The 21,925-nt window shown below is 38.1% G+C and overlaps 1 protein-coding gene across 3 annotated transcripts; it reads right to left on the reverse strand.

Annotated features, from left to right (window-relative positions):
* Positions 1-15,226: 15,226 nt before the first annotated feature.
* On the reverse strand, positions 15,227-20,447 carry LOC145772280 (uncharacterized). Of its 3 annotated transcripts, XR_014289288.1 has the most exons (7): positions 19,169-20,447; positions 18,732-18,902; positions 18,058-18,228; positions 17,751-17,903; positions 17,202-17,592; positions 16,942-16,992; positions 15,227-16,481 (listed from the first exon to the last, which is right to left on the reverse strand). XR_014289288.1 is itself a non-coding variant. In XM_082584152.1 (5 exons), the coding sequence occupies exons 1-5, from the start codon at positions 20,436-20,438 to the stop codon at positions 17,216-17,218; spliced, it is 2,142 nt and encodes a 713-aa protein (XP_082440278.1). In that variant the 5' UTR covers positions 20,439-20,447; the 3' UTR covers positions 15,227-17,215. The 3 variants fall into 3 exon arrangements, 1 of the variants encoding a protein (XP_082440278.1); XR_014289286.1 differs by having other exon boundaries at positions 16,942-17,592; XM_082584152.1 differs by having other exon boundaries at positions 15,227-17,592.
* Between the last annotated feature and the right edge of the window lie 1,478 nt (positions 20,448-21,925).

The raw sequence follows: 21,925 nt of genomic DNA on the forward strand, positions 1-21,925 counted from the left end.
AACGTCGCTAAACGTTCAAAAAACCCCTAACCCTTAATCCCCTAACCCTTAACCCCCTAACCTTTAACTCCCTAACCTTTAACCTCCTAACCTTTAACCCCCTAACTCCAACCCTAACCTCTAACCCCAACCTTTAAAACGGCAATCATAATTAGGCTACGGTACCCGATAATTTAAAAAAAAAAATTCAAAAAATCACCGAATCGGGAACTCTCCGAAAAAGGCTCTCACCGAATCGGACTCACCGAACAGTAGCAGACCCTTATTTTTTCAGTTTTGTAAGTTACAGAACTAACATTTTCAATTGCTTAATATAAGTTTTCGTGTTAATGTTTTTAAAAGTTTTAGTTAAAAGTTTGTTGAAATATATTTTTTTTTATTTCTCAAGAATAATACATCTGCTGATGTATTCATTTTATCTTTTTATATATGTTGCACGATTCAGTTTGTAACGTCTTAGCATAGAAAATCAAGATGAGGTGTTTCCAGCAACCATAAGCTTACTCCCAGCAACCTTAAGCGTATTTCCAGCAACTTAAAACACACTTATCATTTGCGAACTCTTAAATTATTTTTGTAATCTTAAACTAAAAATCATAAAAACTCTTTGGATGTGTCACATGAGACGTTTAAATGGCAACACCGTTTACTTAGGGTAGCACCTCCATTCTGTTCTGAAGGTTGTATTGTTGAGCTGTTGGATCCGTGATCGATCCCACGCTTACATTTGCAAAAAAGGATTAGTGTCTTGCTGGTTAACGTGGTTAGTGTGTTTTTAGAAGTCAGGCTAGGTCATTTCAAATTGTCAGTCAGCAGTGCTTAATAAAAATGTTCGTATTTGTTTTCTTGTATTTTTCTAGCTTCGCTTTATTGTGAGCTAATAAGCTAATTCATTTGCAGTGCTAAAGGAAATCCTTGAAAACTAAAATTAACTAAAAATCTAATGGATAAGTTCTTTAAAAGAGCAATAGAACCAGATAGCATACCTAGTACAAGCCATGCTGCAAAAAGACCAAAGGTTTTTAAGAGGAAATACAAAGCAGATTACCTTCGGTTTGGATTTACTTGGTGTGGTAACGAAGAAGCTCCGAAACCACACGTGTAATTTGTGGAGAGCAACTTGCAAATCAAGCAATGGTTCCAAGTAAACTTATCCGCCACTTACAAACAAAACATGTCAATTATGCTCACAAGGATTGAAAATTCTTTCAGCGAATGTTAAGTCAAAACAAAAAGGAAAAACACTTTATGAAATCGTCTTTCACAATTTCGGAAAAAGCATTAGAAGCTAGTTATCACGTCGCAAAACTGATTGCACAACAGAAAAAAATGCATAGTATTGGGGAAAAACTCTTAAAACCAGCTTGCCTAGAAATTGTTCGGTTGATGCTTGGACCAAAGGAAGTTGAAGAGGTACGGATAGTACCATTGTCTGCAGAAACTATTAAAAGATGAATTGATGATATGTCTGGTCACTGGCGTAACCGCTGTGACGGGGTGGCAGCCACCCCGTTTAGGTTACATTACTTGCTGCAAATAAATGTAATTTGAACGGACGTTTAAATCTGTTTTTGATCATTGGTTTTCGCTTCAAGTCAACGTAAAGCAAGAGGTGAACCAATACAGTATTGCGAAGAAAATGATTGTTTTTGTCACAAGCATGATACTCGCGTAACATCAAGCAAGCTACGTGAAGATTACACAGCATGTGGCTACGAGTTTTTTCCTTGTTGTTGTTGCGATCGTTTTATTTGTTACTTGTCATAAGTCATTGCATGGCCACCTAAAGATACAGCCTGATTTGTCACATTTTAAAGAAATTTCCAGGTTTTTCTAACTTTGAGGGAACGTTTAAATAAATTTTTCTAAAAATTAGATTTTTACGCTTTCTTTACTCTTTTCCCCAGATGACACAATAAGTTTTAACATCCTCACATGTTGAAAAACAAAAAAAAAAATTTGATTTCGAAGATTTTAGTCAGACTGTTAATTTTTCAATAACAGTCTGATTTTACGTTTTTCAACTTCCTTTTTCTCATTTGCTACTGCTTCCCCAAGGCAACAAAAAAGTTTTATATCATTAGGAAACCGCAAAAAGTAAAAACATCTCAAAAAATGTCAGTCAAGCACTAGCAGTAGCTGTAATCAAAATCTGCAGAATGTGACAAATCAGGCCGCATCTCCAGGTGGCCATGGTCATTGTTACATTTGTTAGGTTTACAATGGGATTTATTAATCAACAAAATACGATCTTTCCATTGCCTCCCTCAAAAATCTTTTTTTAAATTTTTTAAACTGTTCATGATATCGCTATAAATTATGCCAGCTATAAAATACTTGGAAATAAAATTATCTCGATGATTGATAGCTTCACCCCCTAAATAAATAAATGAATATCTATTTTCAAATTTCATTAAAAAAATGCAATTTTCGAAACTTTTTGAGTTTTATTTAAAGTGCACTTAGTAAAGTAGCAGTTTTAATGTTCTGCAAATTTACACGTTTACATGATTCTATTCGAGGAAAGCTACACCCCAATTCCCAATAATAAAAGCAACCTTTTTCGACTACTCAAGATTTTGCATTTTGAATTATTTTCCGATTTTAATTGGAGTGTACTGTTATCTACTTCTACTTCATGCTTTAATTTCTACTTTGTTATCTACTTCATGCAGTAATATTGCGTGTCAATGCATGACAAACTGTGAGGCGAGAACTTATTGGTCTAACATAGGAGTTGCTTGTTACATCATAGAAAAAATCACGAAAAGTCGTCCTGTAAAAGTCTGAGGCGGGAATTTATTGGTCTGACATAGGAGTTGCTTGTTACATCATAGAAAAAATTACGAAAAGTCGTCCAGTAAAAGTTTTTGCCGACATTCCAGTTTTATTCAGCTTAAAGATGCCACCGAAAAAGCGTTCAAAATTGCAGGTCATTTTTGTTGCGTCTAGTCAGGATTTCAGCCAGCAATAAGTGACCAAACGCCTGAACGAAAGTGTGCCACTGCCAAAAGGCGTTAGCACGATCAGGGAGGTGGAAGAACCAAGCACGAGCAGGATAATCGCTGTTGAAGGGAGAAGCTTTCAAAAATCGTGGGAGAGCGAATTCCCGTGGCTAGAATACGATAGATGCAAAGATAGAGCATTCTGTCCGATTTGCAACTATGTCGCAACTGCTTGATCTATTTGCAAGCAATGAAACAATTTCATTAATGCTTCCAACGTGGTCTGCAGTGTGAAAATATACTTATCGTTGCCTTCCACCACCTGCGAGGCGGAGCGATCGTTTAGTGCACTCAGGCGCATAAAAACCTACTTGCGATCTACCATGACGCAACAGCGATTGAACCACGTCCTAATTTTAAATGTTTATCAAGCAGAAACTGCACGGTTACAACTTGACCAGTTGATTAACAGTTGGATTGACAGAGCTGCTGTTCGCAAAAATACTTTTGCCAAATGTTAAGTGTCAGAGCAGCAACGTAACAATAAAATTCACGACGTACCTCCTGTGCTTTGTTTTAAAGTTGCTTTGTAAATTATCGAGCTACAAATCAGGTGTGAAAAGACAATTGCATCTACAAAACACGCTTAGTAAAAATCAAACAAAAACATGCAGTTTGAAAGTTTTTAGGTTGCCATATTGTGCTATCCGTCACCCCGTGCAAAAATAAAAGTCGGCGCCTATGTGTCTGGTGATATACTTGAAACTCTAATTAATAAATTAAAAACGTCTCGAAAGTTTTCTCTTCAGATTGATGAAACAACAGATATTAACAAAAAAGCACAGCTGTTAAGTGTAGTACGTTTTGTCAATGGTGACTCCATAGCCTAACAAACAAGTATTTATTTTGCAAAGAACTTCCAGAACGAACGACTGGCCAGGAAATTTTTAGAGTGACCAATGAGTTTTTCATAGCACATGGAATAACTTCCATTGGAATAACTGCATCAACGTTTGCACAGATGGTCCTTCAGCAGGGTCTGCTACTATTCGGTGAGTCCGATTCGGTGAGTTTCTATCCTCTAACCCCTAACCCTAAAACGGCAATGATAATTAGGCTACGGTACCCAATAATTTAAAAAAAAAAAATTTTTATTTAGGTGCGGAGCACTGTGGCGCCCGTTCATTTAGGTGCTATTCCTAGTAAAGTCTGTAGATTGTATCAGCTTGGCAGGTAGGGATGGGCAATATAGAATTTCGAATAGTTGCAATCCGAATATCTAATTATTCGAATTGAAATCACATTTCGAATCGAATTTTCCAAACCGAAATGAAATTATCCCCTTTTCCGACTACCAAAATTTGTTATCGATTTTTCGCCGATCAATTACATTCGGCTTAGCAATAGCTATTTGCTCTAGCGAAAACGGCTAGCCAGCTCCCATAACCAGTGCGGTTTGTGGACGTCGGAAGATTGTTGTGCTGTGGATTTGCATCTATTTTCATCATAAAACAAACTAAACATAAAACACAATTCAACTCTGAGTGAGGCTACCGCTACACCTAGCGTCGGAAGTTCCACAACAATGCAGCGATCCAATATAGCTTGATCTATGGAGCTCCGGTGTTGAAGTGACAAATACTTCAGCATCAAGTAATGACGACAACAAACAGCTTTCAGCTGCCAAAAAAATCCGATCGTACCTTCAGGCAAAAGTGAAAAACAGAGATGCAATTGAATGGTGGAACAAAAATTAAGAAAAGTTCCCGCTGTTGTTTGATCTTGAGAGGAAGTATTTAGCCACTCCTGCATCCTCAAAAAGATCCTTTGCGAGTGCGGGATTAACAGCATCAAAACTGCAATTGCAGCTCAGATAGCTGGCGAGCATTTAGAAGATTTAAACATTCTTCACTGTAACAATTAACAAAGACTTGCTCTCCTGGGCAGTTACTGTTGTTTTTCGTTTCATTATGTGTCCTCAATAAAACCAGAATAAAAACAAAGCTTTTATACATTTTCTGAAATTAAACAAAAGTATTCTAGAATAGGTATTTGAAATTCTAAATTAAAAAAATTGTTCTAGAATAATTCTAGAATAGCTAATTATTCTATTTTGCCCATCCCTATTGGCAGGTAGGGGCGTAGGGCAATGCTTTTCACACAAAATATTATATTGAACAGGAAAATATATTGTTTTGTTAATGCGTGTGCGTTGTTGGTCATGGCTTCAGTGAGTGAAGTTGCTTAAACTGGCAATGCTTTTTCACACAAAATGTTATATTACACAGAAAAATATATGGGTGAAGCTGCTTGAACCGGAAATGCTTTTCACACAAAATGTTATATTGAACAGAAAAATATGTTATGGCTTCCGTGAGTGAAGCTGCTTAAACCGGCAATGATTTTCATATAAAATGTTATATTGAACAGAAAAATATGTTGTTTTTTTTAATGCGCGTGTTCAGCATTTATTTGTTGTTAGTTATTCAAGTTTCCGAAAATGTATGAGATTGAGTTCACTTTTAGTTAGGTCAAATAATAACTAAACATCAGTAAAAAATGTACCGTAGGCTGCGCTCAAGCGGGCGGTAGGCTTGAGTGAAGAGTAACTTAGTTTTCCGTCAAAACCCGGACTAGGTTTAATAACGAGCGAAGTCTCACCATTACGCTTGCAACTTGTAGCCAAGGTGTAGCCTATATGCCCTGTAGAAATGTATTCATGTGAACAGTAGTAGAGCGTCTTACGCGTTCTTGTCACATGGCCAATCCATCCCGAACAGAAGTAATTTATATTTAATCTAAATTACCAGACATTTTTCACACAAATCTGTTGTGTTTACGCGGTAAAAACATGTCATGTGAATGATGTGATCGACGTAGGTCGTAGACAATCTTGACATCAAATGAAAGCATACATCTTCAGCTATCCGAAGATGCAAAGCTTTGCAATAAAATTTAAAACATTCTATGTACAACTAGCAACTTTCCAAAAGGTATTTTTTCTAATTTCTAAAAAAATTAAAAATTGGCAGAAAAGTGTACTTCATTATAATTTTTACTACCCAAGCATAATACAATAATATGAAAATATATGTAGTTTAATCGAATGCCAAAACAATTCTGCACATGAGAAAAAATTTACTTCGTTTCTGCGCGCAATGCTTTAGGAGGTACAGCAGAATGATTATGAAGTAATTTGGAAAATTTTAAGCAAAAAGTTTACGTAATTTAGCCTACAGTCTTTTTGATCAAGAAATTCCAAAATAAGGGGTTGCCTAGCCAGTTTTGTCTGCCAATTCCAATGAGTGAAAGAAAAAAAATCCACTGTGTCCCCATCTTTAAGAAGTCCTCATCTGATAACTGCACCGCCAAAATATTTTTTTTTAATTAGCCAAAAAAGGACAGGCAAAGACTATGGATCTGCCATCATTTACATTATTTTTTTGCTTGAAATAGGCTACCTTTTAACCTTGGACGTAGGGATACTTCCTTGGTCATCATGGCAAAAATCCCAAGACGTGTGTATACGTCCGTGGTCGCGAAAGAGTTAACTAAAAATGAACTCAATAATGTTCGGAAGCTTCAATAATTTATTGATAAAGCTTTCACCAAAGCAAACCTGGACTAACAACAAATAAAACAATAATAAATCAATAAAACAACAATATATTTTTCTGTTCAATGTAACATTTTGTGTGAAAAGCATTGCCGGTTTTAGCAGCTTCACTCACTGAAGCCATGGTATAATTTTCTGGCAAGCTGATACAATCTACAGACTTTACTAGGAATAGCACCTAAATGACCGGGCGCCACAGTGCTCCGCACCTAAATATCCAGTCGCCACAGTGTGCGCGCCTATTAGACCAGCGCCTAACTGTCAGCGCCTAAAAGACTTGCTCCCCGAAGGAAGAGGTTTTGCTCCCTGGGTAAAACGTCAAAATCCAGCCATTCAACTTACGCATTGCTGCTTACACAGGGAAGCCTTGATGATCAAAATTTGCCAACGAAGCTGACAGAAACAATGAACGACTGTATCCAAATTGTTAACTTTATTAAAGCAAGAGCTTTGAATTCAAGAATTTTTTCATTGCTATGCAAAGAAATGAGGTCAGAACATCAATCACTTCTATTTTACACTTTGGTGTGTTGACTTTCTCGGGGAAAAGTTCTAGCAAGACTTTTCGAGCTACGGCATGAAATAAGTCAATTCTTATTAAATCAGAACAACCGTGATTTGTGTAAACATCTTGAAGATGATCATTGGATTGCCAAACTTGCATACATGGCCGACGTATTTGAACACTTGAATGAACTCGATATCAAAATGCAAGGCAAAGGTGAAAACATACTGACATGTTCTGACAAGATAAGAGGATTTAAAGAGAAAATAGTACTCTGGAAAAACACGTTAAGAAGGGGATCAGTGAAAATGTTTCCCAGAAGCAACCTAAATAGTATAATATTGATCAAGAATTGGTGTTTGATTTGGCCAAAGAGCACTTAGTTAACTTTGTTGCATGAGAAATACGACCACTACTTTTTCACAATTAACACGGAACAATACGATTGGATCCGAAATCCTTTTGCGGCTAATGCTGAAATATCAACGCAAGACTTGACTTTGCCTGTTAGAGAAAACTTTCTTGAACTACAAAATGACAGAACTTTGAGATTAAATTCAGCAATGTTCCACTTGATGAGTTTTGGATTTCAATTGAAGAAGAATATAAGCAAATTTCGCAAGCTGCTATTACAGGGTGACACAAAAAAAACGTTCATCAGTAAAAATCGAATTACTTCCAAAATTTTATTTAGATTAACACAAAAATTCAGCTACATTAGGTTAAGTATATGTAGCAGACATCTCCAAAGTTTCAAGTCTATACCACAAAAACTCTTTGTTTAACTGGCGCTCAAAACATGTGCTCTAACTGAGCTCCCCATTGCTATTTCTTGTATTCATCAACCAAATGAATAATTTTGTTTTGGAGTGGAATGCAAGCAGGCTGCCATACTTTTGCTAGACATACTGCTGTATCCCAAGCTGTGAGCTTCCCACTCTGGTGGTTACGAGGATTTGATTGAAGATGATATATGTACTTCTGAAGAACACCTCCAGTAGTTGGTCTAAATTGTCCTTCCTTAAAATGTTTTAAAGGCTGCAAATTACCAAGCAAACCACCATTGTTCATTTTACTCTTCCTCAGCTCCATGATGGATATATGAATACACACGGAATATTAGACAGTAGAAGTGTATACAATATGTTACACTGTATAATCATACAAGATACAAGTAAAAAATGCTAACTGATCAATAGTGAAACCTGAAATGCATTACAGAAGGTTATCGTTAAGTTCAGCTGACTTAATCCATTTTTTGCCACATGATTTAGATACATAGACTACATTATGCTGGGTGAGAGATGCTATTGAAATTGTGGCGGACCGTGACCATCTTGCACTTGATCAGAGCTCTTCCGAGCAATGAAGCGTGTACCGGTATTCTAACATCAAGTGCAATGGGTACCCAGATGTTAGCTACATTGAGATGATCGGTTCCACGTTATACTGTATATGACTCCAGGCATTTAACGTTTGTGGTGCCCAAGGAATACATCTCGTTGTAGGAATGAAGCAACTGCGACAAAATCATTCATGCATGACTGTTCATATCAATTTTTTATAACTTTTTTTCTGTTGCTCTGAGACACTTTTTAATATATTTTTTGAATTCCTTACCCCCAAAAACCCCTTGACAGCAACTTTCACCATTTTTCTAGTGATCATTTGGCAATAAATTAACAAAAATTAGTCATGAGTGACTGCGTAATCTGGGTGCTTAAACGGTCATAACTCTGGTACCGATTGTCCAATTTTAATAAATTTTTTTTTTAAGCAGAAGAAATGCTTTTAGATAATCTAGCTATCAACATATTAGGTTAAAAGTAAAGGGGTTTTAAGGGGAAATTTCGTAATTTTTATGAAAAGTCGTTGCTAAGCAACAGCGAATAACTTCCCAGACGTTGATCGAAAAAAATTTGTACCGGTATGCATATTTTTGAAATCAGCATTGAAAACCCATGCAGAAAAGTCACAATATAGATGAAAACAAAAGCAAGTCCGGGGATTGGGGAGGTCTATTTGGTATTGATCAAAAACGATAAAAGATCCTGCTTATAATAAGAAGTTGAGGATGCAACCTAGTTCGTACCATGAACAGTTCGGACTGTCAGTTCGTACCTTGAAAAAATCGAGAAAAAAAATTAAAAAAAGCCAAAGTCGCTGATCGCATTTTCCGGAAACTTTCCACAATCATTTTAAAATTTTTCCCCTGAAGAGATAGAGAGAAAAAATAGCTCAAAACCGAAGTCCGCTGATCGCAGTTTCCGCAAACATTTTTCCGCAGTTTCCGTTAACCCTTACCCTAATTCTAACCATAGAGTAATCTATGCTCTAACTCTAACCCTCGCTGATCGCAGTTTCCACAAACATTTTTCTGCAGTTTCCGTTAACCTTTACCCTAACCATAGATAATCTGGGTCTGCTACTATTCAGTGAGTCCGATTCGGTGAGTCCGATTCGGTGAGTCTGATTCGGTGAGTTACTAACTTCTAACCCCTAACCTAAACCCCTAACCCTAAAACGGCAATGATAGTTAGGCTATAGTACCCGATAATTTAGAAAAAAAATTGAAAAAATCCCCCGTTAAGGGATCGGACTCACCGAATCGGACTAACCGAATCGGACTCACCGAATCGGACTCACCGAAACGGGCCATTCCGAGATAATCTATGCACTAACCCTCGCTGATCGCAGTTTCCGCTTACCATAACTCTAATCATAGAGTAATCTATGCTCTAACCCTCGCTGATCGCAGTTTCCGCTAACCCTAACCATAGAGTAATCTATGCTCTAACTCTCGCTGATCGCAGTTTCTGCTTACCCTAACTCTAACCATAGAGTAATCTATGCTCTAACCCTAACCCTCGCTGATCGCAGTTTCCGCTAAACCTAACCCTCGAGTTTGTTTCAACTTGTTTGGAGAAACTCCGATCAGCGACTTCAGCTTTGTGCTATTAAACTGCGATCAGCGACTTCGGCTTTTTTTATCGATCTTTTCAGGGTACGAACTGACTGTACGAATGGTTCAAGGTACGAACTAGGTTGCACTCAGAAGTTGATGGTGAACTTCGAGTTGCTCTTTCAAATATTGCGCCGAACATACAGCGACTTTGCTCATTGAAAGGATGCAACCTAGTTCGTACCCTGAAAAGATCGAGGGAAAAAATTAAAAAAAGCGGAAGTCGCTGATCGCAGTTTCCGCAAACATTTTTTAATTTTCTCCCTGAAAAGACCAAGAGAAAGATAGCACATAGCCGAAGTCGCAGTTTCCGCTAACCCTTACCCTAACGCTAACCCTCGCTCATCGCAGTTTCCGCAAACATTTTCCACAGTTTCTGCTAACCCTAACCATTGACTAATCTATGCTCTAACCCTAACCTTCGCTGACCGCAGTTTCCGCAAACCTTTTTCCGCAGATTCCGCTAACCTTTACCCTAACTCTAACCAATAACCATAGAGTAATTTATGCTCTATCCCTAACTCTCGCTGATCGCAGTTTCCGCAAACATTTTTCCGCGGTTTCCGTTAATCGCAGTTTCCGCTTACCCTAACTCGGCCCTAACTTTAACAACCGAGTAATCTATGCTCTCTAACCCTAACCCTCGCTGATCGCAGTTTCCGCAAACATTTTTTCGCAATTTCTGCTAACCTTTACCCTAACCATAAAGTAATCTATGCTCTAACCCTCGCTGATCGCAGTTTCCGCAAACATATTTCCGCAGTTTCCGCTAACCTTTACCCTAAACATAGAGTAATCTATGCTCTAACCCTAACCCTCGCTGATTGCAATTTCCACAAATATTTTTCCGCGGTTTCCGCTAACCTTCACCCTCGAGTTTGTTTGCGGAAACTCCGATCAGCGAATGCGGCTTTGTGCTATTAAACTGCGATCAGCAACTTCAGCTTTTTTTAAATTTTTCTCTCGATCTTTTTAGGGTACGAACTGAGGGTACGAACTGTTCAGGGTACGAACTAGGTTGCACCCTCATTGAAACAAGCTCAAATATCTCATTAATAATTAGGCTATAGTTTTTTTTGCATTTTGAAAATGTGTCGGCCGAATTGTGCCGTAGAATTTTAAAGAGTTTTTAAGTGTGCCGTGAGTAAATAAAGGTTGCGGGGCACTGCAACAGAGTATCAAAATGTTAAGACATGCTTACATATATTTTGTGATGAAACAGTCACTGCATTGCAAACTCACACAGCCCTTGACTCTTTTGATAATGTAGGAATGGTTGAGTTCATAAAAATCTTTCTTCAGTTATGGAAGATTGTCAATGTGAAAGGGCTAGGAGCTAATTTGTGCTTTAAGGATCCAATCAGAGATGTTCCCAGAGTTGACAATGACATTCAGCTGAAGATTTTAACACAGTTGGCTAATTCAGTCAAATGCATGGGTAGCATAACCTACAAAACGTAGAAAGCAAGTACAACAGTTGTCCAATTTAACAAGCTCAAAGCTTTATCATGATACCTGCTTAGGTCTACGGCAGCTGATTTTTTTAAGGCAGTGGCTATTTGACCGGCTCCTGTCTTTGAATTTGAAACACTATTTGACCGGTCATGACGTCACTACATATATAAGCGTTTTTTTCTTTTTCTCTTTCAAAGCAACAGACGAGAAGCGCCGATATAAGTTCTAACTTCAACACGTATTCTTCAACTCAGTCCGTGGCGCATGCGATACGTCTCCGGCTGCCAATCTAGAGGGGATGAGTTCGATACTATCCGGAAGCATTCTTTTTTTTTCTTTTTTTTTTATCTAAATTGTGACCCGAAGCGCATTTTTGTGGTCAATTTTTAATTTGAGTAGCATACAGCCCATTTTTTATGTCTTTTCAAATGTGAGTAATAATGTTGGAGTTTTTTAATTTGCTGGAATTTGAGAATTTCTCTTGGTAATCATAAGTGAACGTGTGTTGCCGAACGACCCTACATTTTTCTCTCAAGTTAGTTATATACAATACTTCTTTAGAAAATGGTTTTACCATTATCATTTCTTTTAAAAGAAGTATTGTATATAACTAACTTGAGAACTATCAACTAACTTGGACTGTAGGCTACTCAAATTAAAAATTGACCACATAAATGCGCTTGGGTCAAAATTTAAAAAAAAAAATGAAAAAAAGAATGCTTCTGGATAGTATCGAACTCACCCCCTCTAAATTGGCAGCCGGAGACGAACCCTACGTGCCACGAACTAAGTTGAAGAATACGTGGTGAATTTAGAACTTATGTCGGCGCTTCTCACCTTTTGCTTTGAAAGAGAAAAAGAAAAAAACGCTTATGCAGTGACGTCATGACCGGTCAAATAGTGTTTCAGATTCAAAGACCGGAGCCGGTCAAATAGCCACTGCCTTTTTTTAAAGCTTTTTATCAGCAGATCACTTTTTGTGGAATTGTTCCCGGGCTCATTTGGCTTAACTGTTTCTGCACACACGTCATCTAATTTGTTAGCGTTTTATCTGCGAGAAGGCAGCTTCTCAAAAGTAGAGTCAGTATTGTTTCACTGTTTACTTTCAATTACTTTAGTTTTTTGTTAAATGCTGTCCAGATGACCGAGATCATTTGGTGTTGATATTGTTCGGTATTTGTAAAGAACTATTTTTAATCTTTAAAAAGAAAAAAACAAATAAGCTTCAAAGAGTTGTGCGTTGAAGGAAGTTTTAGAAAAGAATAGGGAGACTTACAATACAAGCTCCCTAAATTTGAAAGTATCCTTAAGCAGCCTTGAGGAACGCGCCAGGAATTAATAGGCTAGCATTTACCGTATTGTTTAATTAAATAATAAAAATCTTAAGCTTTTTTTGGACATAAGACCAAATCTTATGCGAATTATTGCTCTTTCAATAACTTCACTGAATTATGATTAGCTAATTTAAAAAATAAAACTGGTCTGCACTCTAGTCTAAGTACATACAGTAGGCTACACTGCTGGGTTTTTTTTTTTCGCTCATTAATCGGTCATTGACCGATTTTTTAGCAAAATGTCCAAAAAAAATATAGTCAATTCGGTCAAAATGTCCGAAAAAATATATAGGCTAGTCAATTCACTATATATGACCAAAAATGACTAAAAATGACCGAAATAAATAAAATTGACCGAATTTTTTCAAGTCAATTCGGACAAATGACCGAAAAGTCTCAGCGAAAAAAAAAGGCAGTGGCTATTTGACCGGCTCCGGTCTTTGAATCTGAAACACTATTTGACCGGTCATGACGTCACTGCATACGCACTTTTTTCTTTTTCTCTTTCAAAGCAAAAGACGAGATGCGCCGAGATAAGTTCTAAATTCAACACGTGTTCTTCAACTCAGTCCGTGGCGCGTGCGATACGTCTCCGGCTGCCAATCTAGAGGGGATGAGTTCAATACCATCCGGAAGCATTCTTTTTTTTCATTTTTTTTTTGGCTGTGGCTATTCTTACAACATATTGTAAAAATAGCCTCAGAGGCTATTCTTACAAGCACCACTCAAGCATTACGTTTGACATCAATATGCGCTCATGCGTGATCTGGAACTGGTATACAAGTCGCGACCCTGGTTAAAAAGGCGATGACGTCACACAGGAGGAATCCACCATAAAATGGTGGAAAAGTGGGGTGAAATTAGTCAACCATGACAAAAAAAAGCGTGCAAGTGTCCGCTTTTACCTAATAGCTATGTAACACAAGCCCGAAAAACACCACATATCTCCTTAGAAAAGAATTAAACTTGACCAAGTTTAACTATTTATCCGAAGAATAGCCTACTTCTAAAGATACCAGCATTTAATCAATAATATATCTTTGTCGTTTCTGCTTCGATTTTTACAATTGAACCATTGCTGGAAAGCGCAAGCTATCGTTTATCCAAATGAAGGTCAGCCAGACTCTAAAAGTTAAAAATATTTCTTAGGTAAAGAGTTGAACTTGACCGACTTTAACCATTTATCCCAAAAATACTTGTAAAGATACCAGCATTTAATAAACGCTAATCTAAAGAACATATCTCTGTCTATTGACAAGCAAAAGTTGAGGTTGATAGCTTTTTCACAAAGCGAGCAACCGGGCTTCAAACACAAGCAAATAGCGCCCGATGACTCGTTGCATTTCCGAATCGAAGCAAGTATACAAGTCTCCCCGGTCTGCGATCATTATATGTCTTTATTAAATTAGTTGTAAGTTGCTTGTTTCTGCTTCGATTTTAACAATTGAACCATTGCTGGAAAGCACAAGCTATCGTCTATCCAAATTAAGGTCAGCCAGACTCTAAAAGTTAAAAATATTTCTTAGGTAAAGAGTTGAACTTGACCGACTTTAACCATTTATCCCACAAATATTTTTAAAGATAACAGCATTTAATAAACGCTAATCTAAACAACATATCTCTGTCTATTGACAAGCAAAAGTTGAGGTTGATAGCTTTTTCACAAAGCGAGCAACCGGGCTTCAAACACAAGCAAATAGCGCCAGATGACTCGTTGCATTTCCGAAAAGCTAGCCTATTTACAAAAAGTGAATACCGCACATGTTAAACAAAAACTGTACATATTTTGAGCACAGCACAGTAACTGTTAGGCCAGATCATCACCCATGTGTCCCTCCTCTCCTTGCCTAGATGAGACCTGCCATTTGTCCTCGCAACCCTTTTTGTTTCCCGACCAAACTGAGAAGTTTAGAGTTTCGTTATTTGTTGGATGCAAATAGACGCATGCTTACATTTTTGACCACCTTAAAACACTAAACCAGTTTCTGCTCGACATAGCCTACAGTGTTCAATTTTTGTCCCAGGAATCAACTCTTCAAGCAATACTTTCCCTACTTTGTGTGCACTAACATCCTAATTTATATGCCATTGTTAACAATTGCGATATTCGTGAATTCATTTGAGGCTTTGGGTACCGGAATTAATATACTTATTTGAACTAGCAAATTCAATCCACAACACTTTCCACTAGGCTGTTACTTAACACTAAGCACGCATATGCGCTGCGATTTGTGGCCGTGTTAGCAACTGAAAAAAAGCCTTGGTGTGAAGATCACTGAATTGTTCAAAATGTGAGCTCAGTAGCCTATTACTGTGCTTGCAACTGCATGGTGCTATCAACGTGCAAAACAACTCGGCTCCAGGTCCCCTGCGGTCACAGACACGCATATTATCCCTGAATAGGGGGGTATCGCGTTTGCCATTCGCTCATTGTCGCCTGGTTTGATTGCAAACAAGTCTGTTCTATGTAGTTGCTTTCCTCATTGCGTCTAGTATGTCAGCACAATTGCTTTATCATCGCGAACGCCATTGTCACTTTTCCTCATCCACCTTTCCCAGGCTTGTTCGCGATGAAAGGCACAGAGTAACACGTAGCAATCTGCGGAACAAGAAGTCGTGGGCACTGAGTGGTAAAGTACAGTAGCAACTTAACAGTGACGACACAAATGCATGAGCAATGGAGACAGCACACAAGCAACGAAAATGTTAATGCAATTCACTAACTTGAAAAAACGCTTTCGATGGCCTTGATTTCCGCCTCACATTAATCGGTCATGAAAAACGAAGGGTTCCAGTTTTCTGACCACCCTTTTACAACAGAAAGTGCTTCTGCTATGTCCGAAGCTTGTTCATTTTGGATAATAAACGTAGCAACAACCTGGTAACCAACATTCGTTCTGACGCAAAGAAAAAATAGAGGAAGGGAATACTTGGACGTCTTGTAAGTTGCATCCAAGAGGCAAATGCCTTGGCCGCAACGATGCAACAATCGTATTATCTTCATCTACGATGAGTTACAATCAACTAAATTTTCATCTTATGATAGTAGCCTACAGAAATAATATACGGTACTGTACGTAACATTGAAAACCACCAAGCCTACTACGTGAATATGGTAAAAAATAAATTGTCTCAAAAAGATTGGTTGTGACCCAAACCCTGCCTTTGGTTACCGCTGGACATGTCACTTGGTCCAATCAATAACACCACATAGGCGTATGGATTTGGCACACTAGATGGAAAAAATACAAAAGAGGTCAGTGAAGTAGGCTAGGCTACTTTGAATCAACAAAGCTTTTACACCTGAAAACTGAGTGTCTTTAAGAAACGAGATGAAAAGTTGATGAAACAGAACACATTTACATATGTTTATAGCATTTTTTGCAGTTAGTAAACCGTTTCCTCTTTTATGATGCCTAACCTCCACTTTGGTGAAAACACTGTGCTTTGCAGAAACCTTTTCAGAATCTTTGTCAACAAAGAAAAGGCTTATTATTGTAGTATGAATATCAACACTTAGTACACTAGTGAATTACAATGACAGGATGTTAAAAATCAACATTAACATGGCACCGTATGCTCGTTTCTGAACAACAAGCTTCGTTCCTGCTTTTGCTTCGTACTCTTCAATGGATCTCATGGCATCTTCAACTGAAGCCAACCACTTTCAACAATAAACAATTGATTTTTTACTGTTATAAACTTATGGATCTTCATCACCCATTTTTTGCCATAAGAAATCAAAGCATTTATGCCATAGCCTAAGATTACAGTGAAGAAATGTAAATACTACACACATGCAACAAATCTGGATTTAGCGAGTATAAGGTAGCTGATAGTTTGAAGCTCCAGTTTTTCTTCTTTCCTTCTACTATAAGTACTTCACCACATTTAGGTTTGTTTTATTCTGATGACAGCTCCTGATGAGTCAGTCAAAAAAAAAACTGCAGCTTCGAGCTACCTTTTACTTGCTATTTTCAAGTTCTGTACCACCATTTGCTATGAAAGAGTTCAACATACGTATACTAATTGTGTTAAGTTGGAAACAGTAAAATAGTTGAATATTAATGAACTGTTGAAGGTCTTGTTGGACCGTAGTATATTGCAGCAACTACATTACAAACCTGTACTAGTCCATGACTTTCAGCCAGCTCTCCCAAAGAATGTTAAATGTCCTAAATGCATCAGAACTTTTAATGCCAGGATTGGACTCATTAGTCATTCAAGAACACATCGTTAGCGTTTTATGTGAGGACCATTGAAGAAACGATTTTTATCAAATGTTACAAGTTTCAAGCATAACGCGTCAAGGCCAATAAGTCTTTTCGTAGTTCACGGTTTACATAACCTTGGTTTAATTGACAAAGCGAGATTGCAGTATCACCTGAACATTCAATGTCACTTCTCCATAAGGTTGCATTTCCTGCAGAACCAAGACTTCGTTTTTGGCGGCATTGTTCTACCAAGACATCTCAGATGGTGCCAATCCAGACACGAGTCGCACATGATGCTGTCGCCTGCATCAAGATGTAAATAACAGGAGATGCACAACCAGCGGCCTTTATTTCGCAAAGTGGTCAGTAGGTTCTCCATCAACGTCCAACCGTCAAAAGAAAAATGTCTTCGCACAGAAGCAATGGCAATGTTTTCATCTAAACACTTCATTGGAATTCTTTCGGGCAACGTTTCAATTTCATTTTCTTCGATCAGTCGATCGCTGAATGGACGCAAGACCTCTTCTACTACCTCAGAATCGACAAACCAACTGAGTATTGCTGAAAAATATGACCATGGGTGACTTTGTTTGATGTAGCCTACGTACGCTTTGACGTAGCCTATCGGCTAGGCAGACCCACAGAAGTCAAAGTGTAGTTTTTTAAACTAACGTAGGCTATAACAAAAATGAAGTCACACAAACATAAATGCAACAAACCTGCTTCTTTCTGAAAAGACGACTTCAGTCTGAATGGAATTGGTCCGCTCTTTTTTTGTCTCTTGCGTGGTAACCCAATGACTGTCAATCCAGCTCCTTTTGGCCTGCCACGTTTCATCATCTTCGGTGGAAATTTAATTGATCCTGCATCATCTGTTAATAAACACAACGAGAATCGAATATAGGCTACAACGTAGAAAACATCACTATTTCAACGTTTTTATTAAAAAATTAATAAACATAATGCATTATGCAATGCAAGAAAAAACAACTAATCAGAAATGAATGTTTCAGAAACAGCACATACTTGTAAAAGACTGAATAGAACTGGACGGTGTCTGCATCATAATCGCACTGGTATCAACGGTCGACAAGACGTCACCGGGTGTGTGCTGTGAACTACTACTTGAGACTGTAGGAAGTGCAATTCCAGGATCATTGCTGGAAGATGTTGCAGCAGCACTTCCAGTATCAGTGCCTGAAAAGGATCACCTCTGAGCAATGAAGAAACAATAGAAGCGTCGCACGAGTCTTTACTGGACAATTATTGGATGTGTTGCACTGTTGCAATGGGGGCCAAACTGACGAGGTTACGGTCCTGGGCGGAACATAATGTCGTATAATCGTAAATACGTGCACTGGCAGTAGATATTGTGATATACCGTATTTTGAGTTGGAAGCGAGCACTTGAGGTGTCAACAAATCTACATTAACCTTTTGAAAACAAGATTTGGTTGCAGCCAAAACATGCTTCTGGCGTGGTTACCGAATGCCAACCAATCCAGTATCTATCAAAATCTGCTAGGTGTTTCTCGATGATTATTTGCACAATGCTGCATCACCTGCCAATAAACTCATTACTTATCAAATAATGCAGACCGTGCTATAATCTTAAGAAACATGAAACGTAGTGTAAGCGCAGCATGCAATGCAAGAAAAAAAAACAACTAATCAGAAATGAAGCTTTCAGAAACAGCATACTTCTAAAAGACTGAACAGAACTGGACGGAGTCTGCATCATAATCGCACTGGTATCAACGGTCGACAAGACGTCACAGGGTGTGTGCTGTAAAGTACTGTTTGAGACCGTAGGAAATACAATTCCAGGATCATTGCTGGAAGATGTTGCAGCAGCACTTCCAGTATCAGTGCCTGAAAAGGATCATGCAGTTGTTCACAAAAGCAGAATTACTGAGCATCTGCAACCTTGTATAATCGTAAATTAGTGCGCAACTGCGCATGCAGTACATATTAGCCCACATATTGGATAGCTCAACGCCATAAAAATCATTGCTCAAAAAAAAATTGACTGCAAAATCACGACGCAAGTTGCAGTAACTAACCCATATCTCTTCAGATATTTGAAAAAGTAGGCTAGTTTTTCTGATTTAGTAAATAGTGCTAGCATATAGGCCTACCTTTCTGAGTTTGACCCAAAAAGTTCACAACTTGGAATTTCTTTCCTTCCTGCAAGAACTCTGCAATTTGTCGTAAATTATCCAGGTTGTATTGGAATTCATCCATTCCTTGTTCAGATATCATTAACGCAATCTTCTGGGAAATATCTTGAACACGGCGATACTTTTGCTGTTCTGATAAAACACATCTTCTTTGAGGCTTGTTAAGAATCTCAACAGCTGGTAATGTGGATGCAGGACCGTTGTCCAGTGAGTTTCTTGTCAGGCGATGGGATTTAAGAAAATATTGCATTGTCCACCGTTCTGAACAAAGATTGGGATTGTACTCTGACATATGGAGCTGCCTTCTAACTGCCAAGACATGCCTACAAGGTAGCAGCATTGATGATGTGAATCCACAAGGACATGCTGTTGTTGTGACTGCCAATTCCCCATGGACACGAGATTTTACTATGGCAGAATCATTCAAAATCTCTGACATGACAACCTTTTCCGCTAACTTGAATTGTTGTTGCACATGAATATATGCAAATGGTGTCAGTAGCTGTTGGTATTGTCTCTCCGCCACACTTGAAATCGCATCAATTGGAACCTTAAGGAAAGCATTTGACGCTTTGTGGTCACGTTCGGTGGAAAGAGATTGGATACATGCCATCAGATCTTTAAAAAACATGGTCATTCCTGAGTATCTTGTTATGACACTTTTCAACTTTCCATTGATGGATTCCAGTCGATTATTAGTTCTGTTCAAAAAATTAGCTTTCAAGTTGCTCAGTCCATCCACCCATTGATGTCGAATAGCATGCCAGTTATCGTTATAATATGTTGTGACAGCAATTGGGACTGTGTCAACGAATTGGTTATACAGTAAATTATAAGCTGACTCATTTTTGGCATTTGCCAGTTTTCCTAAAATTTCCAGTGATACCTGCCTTTGGGCTGAAGAAATGCCTAATTTTTCCATGGAAACTTCTCTACGAAAAGTGCGAAGGGTATGAAAATAGCAAATTAAAATTTCTGCAGTAGGCAGCATTTTCATCATGGCATCCCGCTCTGTCATGTCTTTGTCAGCCATTACAACCTCCACTTTATCCCAAGCTGGATTGTGGAGTTTAAACTGAGTTAACAGCTTGCTGATGGTCAGTTTGTCTTCAGTGGCTACAAGCCACAGACACACAATTTCACTCTGACCTAAGCCATCAACATTCAGCATCACATATAATGGCATTCTCAAGTCATTAAGTTTGTAGGTTGCATCAATCAGCAGCATTTCGGGATATGCCGCAAAGGTTTCCCGCATGTCTTTCGTTTGAAAGTATATCGCCTGCAATTGTTTGTCATCATCTGCAAACACATCTACTGTAGCACCTAAAATGAAAATAAACTGAGGATTAGTATACCCTACAAAGCAAGAATCTTGACAATCCTGGGCCAGACTAAAATAGCGCAAAACAATTAGGCCTATTAGGCACTCCATCAGATTTAAAAGCAAAAACATCAACTTTTAGTGAAATTTGTTTTCTATTCTATGTTATTTTAATTATTGGCCAGAGGAAGGATGTTTAGGCCTTTGGTAATATTTACATCATATAATCAATGTTCCAACTGAGCGGTTGTATACCACTCTCACCCCATTCTCTAAAAGATGCCACATTGCAATGCTTAGGGTCCGTTAAAAGGATCCATTAGGAGTAAACTTTTACGTAGATTTCAAATTTAGCAATGTTTTCTATTTCTATCCACTCAAAGTAGAATTGTTTCAAGATATTGAAGACCTTTGATTGAATTCCTTGATCCCGCTTTCAATCTTACAATCCCCATAGCGCCTTATGTTGCAACAAAAATCTTTGGAGCATGAGTTTGGGAAAGTAGAATGAATTCTTATGAAGAAAATGAAGCAAAAAATACTCTCAATTGACCCTTTATAGCTCAATGTTGCAAATTTTCCACACGTTGTAGGGTACTGCTAATATTCTGTGTTGGTTATACTAGACAAACGTTTTCTGAATAGAAAAACGTCTGAAAATTAGATATTTTTCTTGTGTAGCCTACTATGATGTGCGTACTGGTAATCCGCAGTTTGCTGCAGTAGACAGAGTCTATTGACCGGTAAACCAGGCGGTCAACACTTTAAATTGAACTGGCAATGGTGAGATTGAACCCACGTCATCGAAATAATTCATCTGCAGTCTAAACCATTACGGCAAGAGGCCAATCGCGAATTGCTTAATTGACATTATATCTGAAATGGTTCAAGAAGAATGCTCACAATATCATGTGACACTCAATCTGCAGCAGCGACCTGTAGATTGCAAATACGCCTACGGTGTTGACCAATGTTACAGGCAACCTGGTAGCCTATTCTTGCATTGCTGCAGTACTACAATGATGCAAAAAATTAGATTTTTCCAAGGTCATGACCCTGACCACAGCTTGCACACACACATCCGGCTCTAGGCCGGAGTCACATCACCTCCAGTACAGAGCCAGAATTTGACCGGAACCGGAGCTCATTCTATCTCTACTTATCATACTGCACATAGAAATTAGAAAGTCATCTCTACTATTTAGCATGAACATATCTTGTACTGTATAACAGACAAAAAAGTTTTGTCTGTCGACTAACCTTTTTCTTTGTTCATTTCATTAATAAGTTCATCATAGGTGTTTTCATACAAAGGTCTCTGTTTTGCGGCAATATTATGCAGATCTTTAAGAATAACTGTTTTTCCTGTAGAAGCTGCAATGTGCTTTTGT

The sequence above is a fragment of the Aplidium turbinatum genome, chromosome 1, assembly GCF_918807975.1.
Source record: "Aplidium turbinatum chromosome 1, kaAplTurb1.1, whole genome shotgun sequence".
Taxonomy (NCBI): domain Eukaryota; kingdom Metazoa; phylum Chordata; class Ascidiacea; order Aplousobranchia; family Polyclinidae; genus Aplidium; species Aplidium turbinatum.

What these genes read in the sequence shown, in the direction of transcription:
- LOC145772280 (XM_082584152.1), bottom strand. Translation starts at nt 20,438, where the DNA reads ATGCTGCTGATTGATGCAACCTACAAACTTAATGACTTGAGAATGCCA. An exon ending in TTCTGTTCAGTCTTTTAGAA is followed by an intron (nt 18,229 to 18,731) that starts GTATGCTGTTTC and finishes GATCCTTTTCAG; the next exon opens with GCACTGATACTGGAAGTGCT. An exon ending in TTCTATTCAGTCTTTTACAA is followed by an intron (nt 17,904 to 18,057) that starts GTATGTGCTGTT and finishes GTTTATTAACAG; the next exon opens with ATGATGCAGGATCAATTAAA.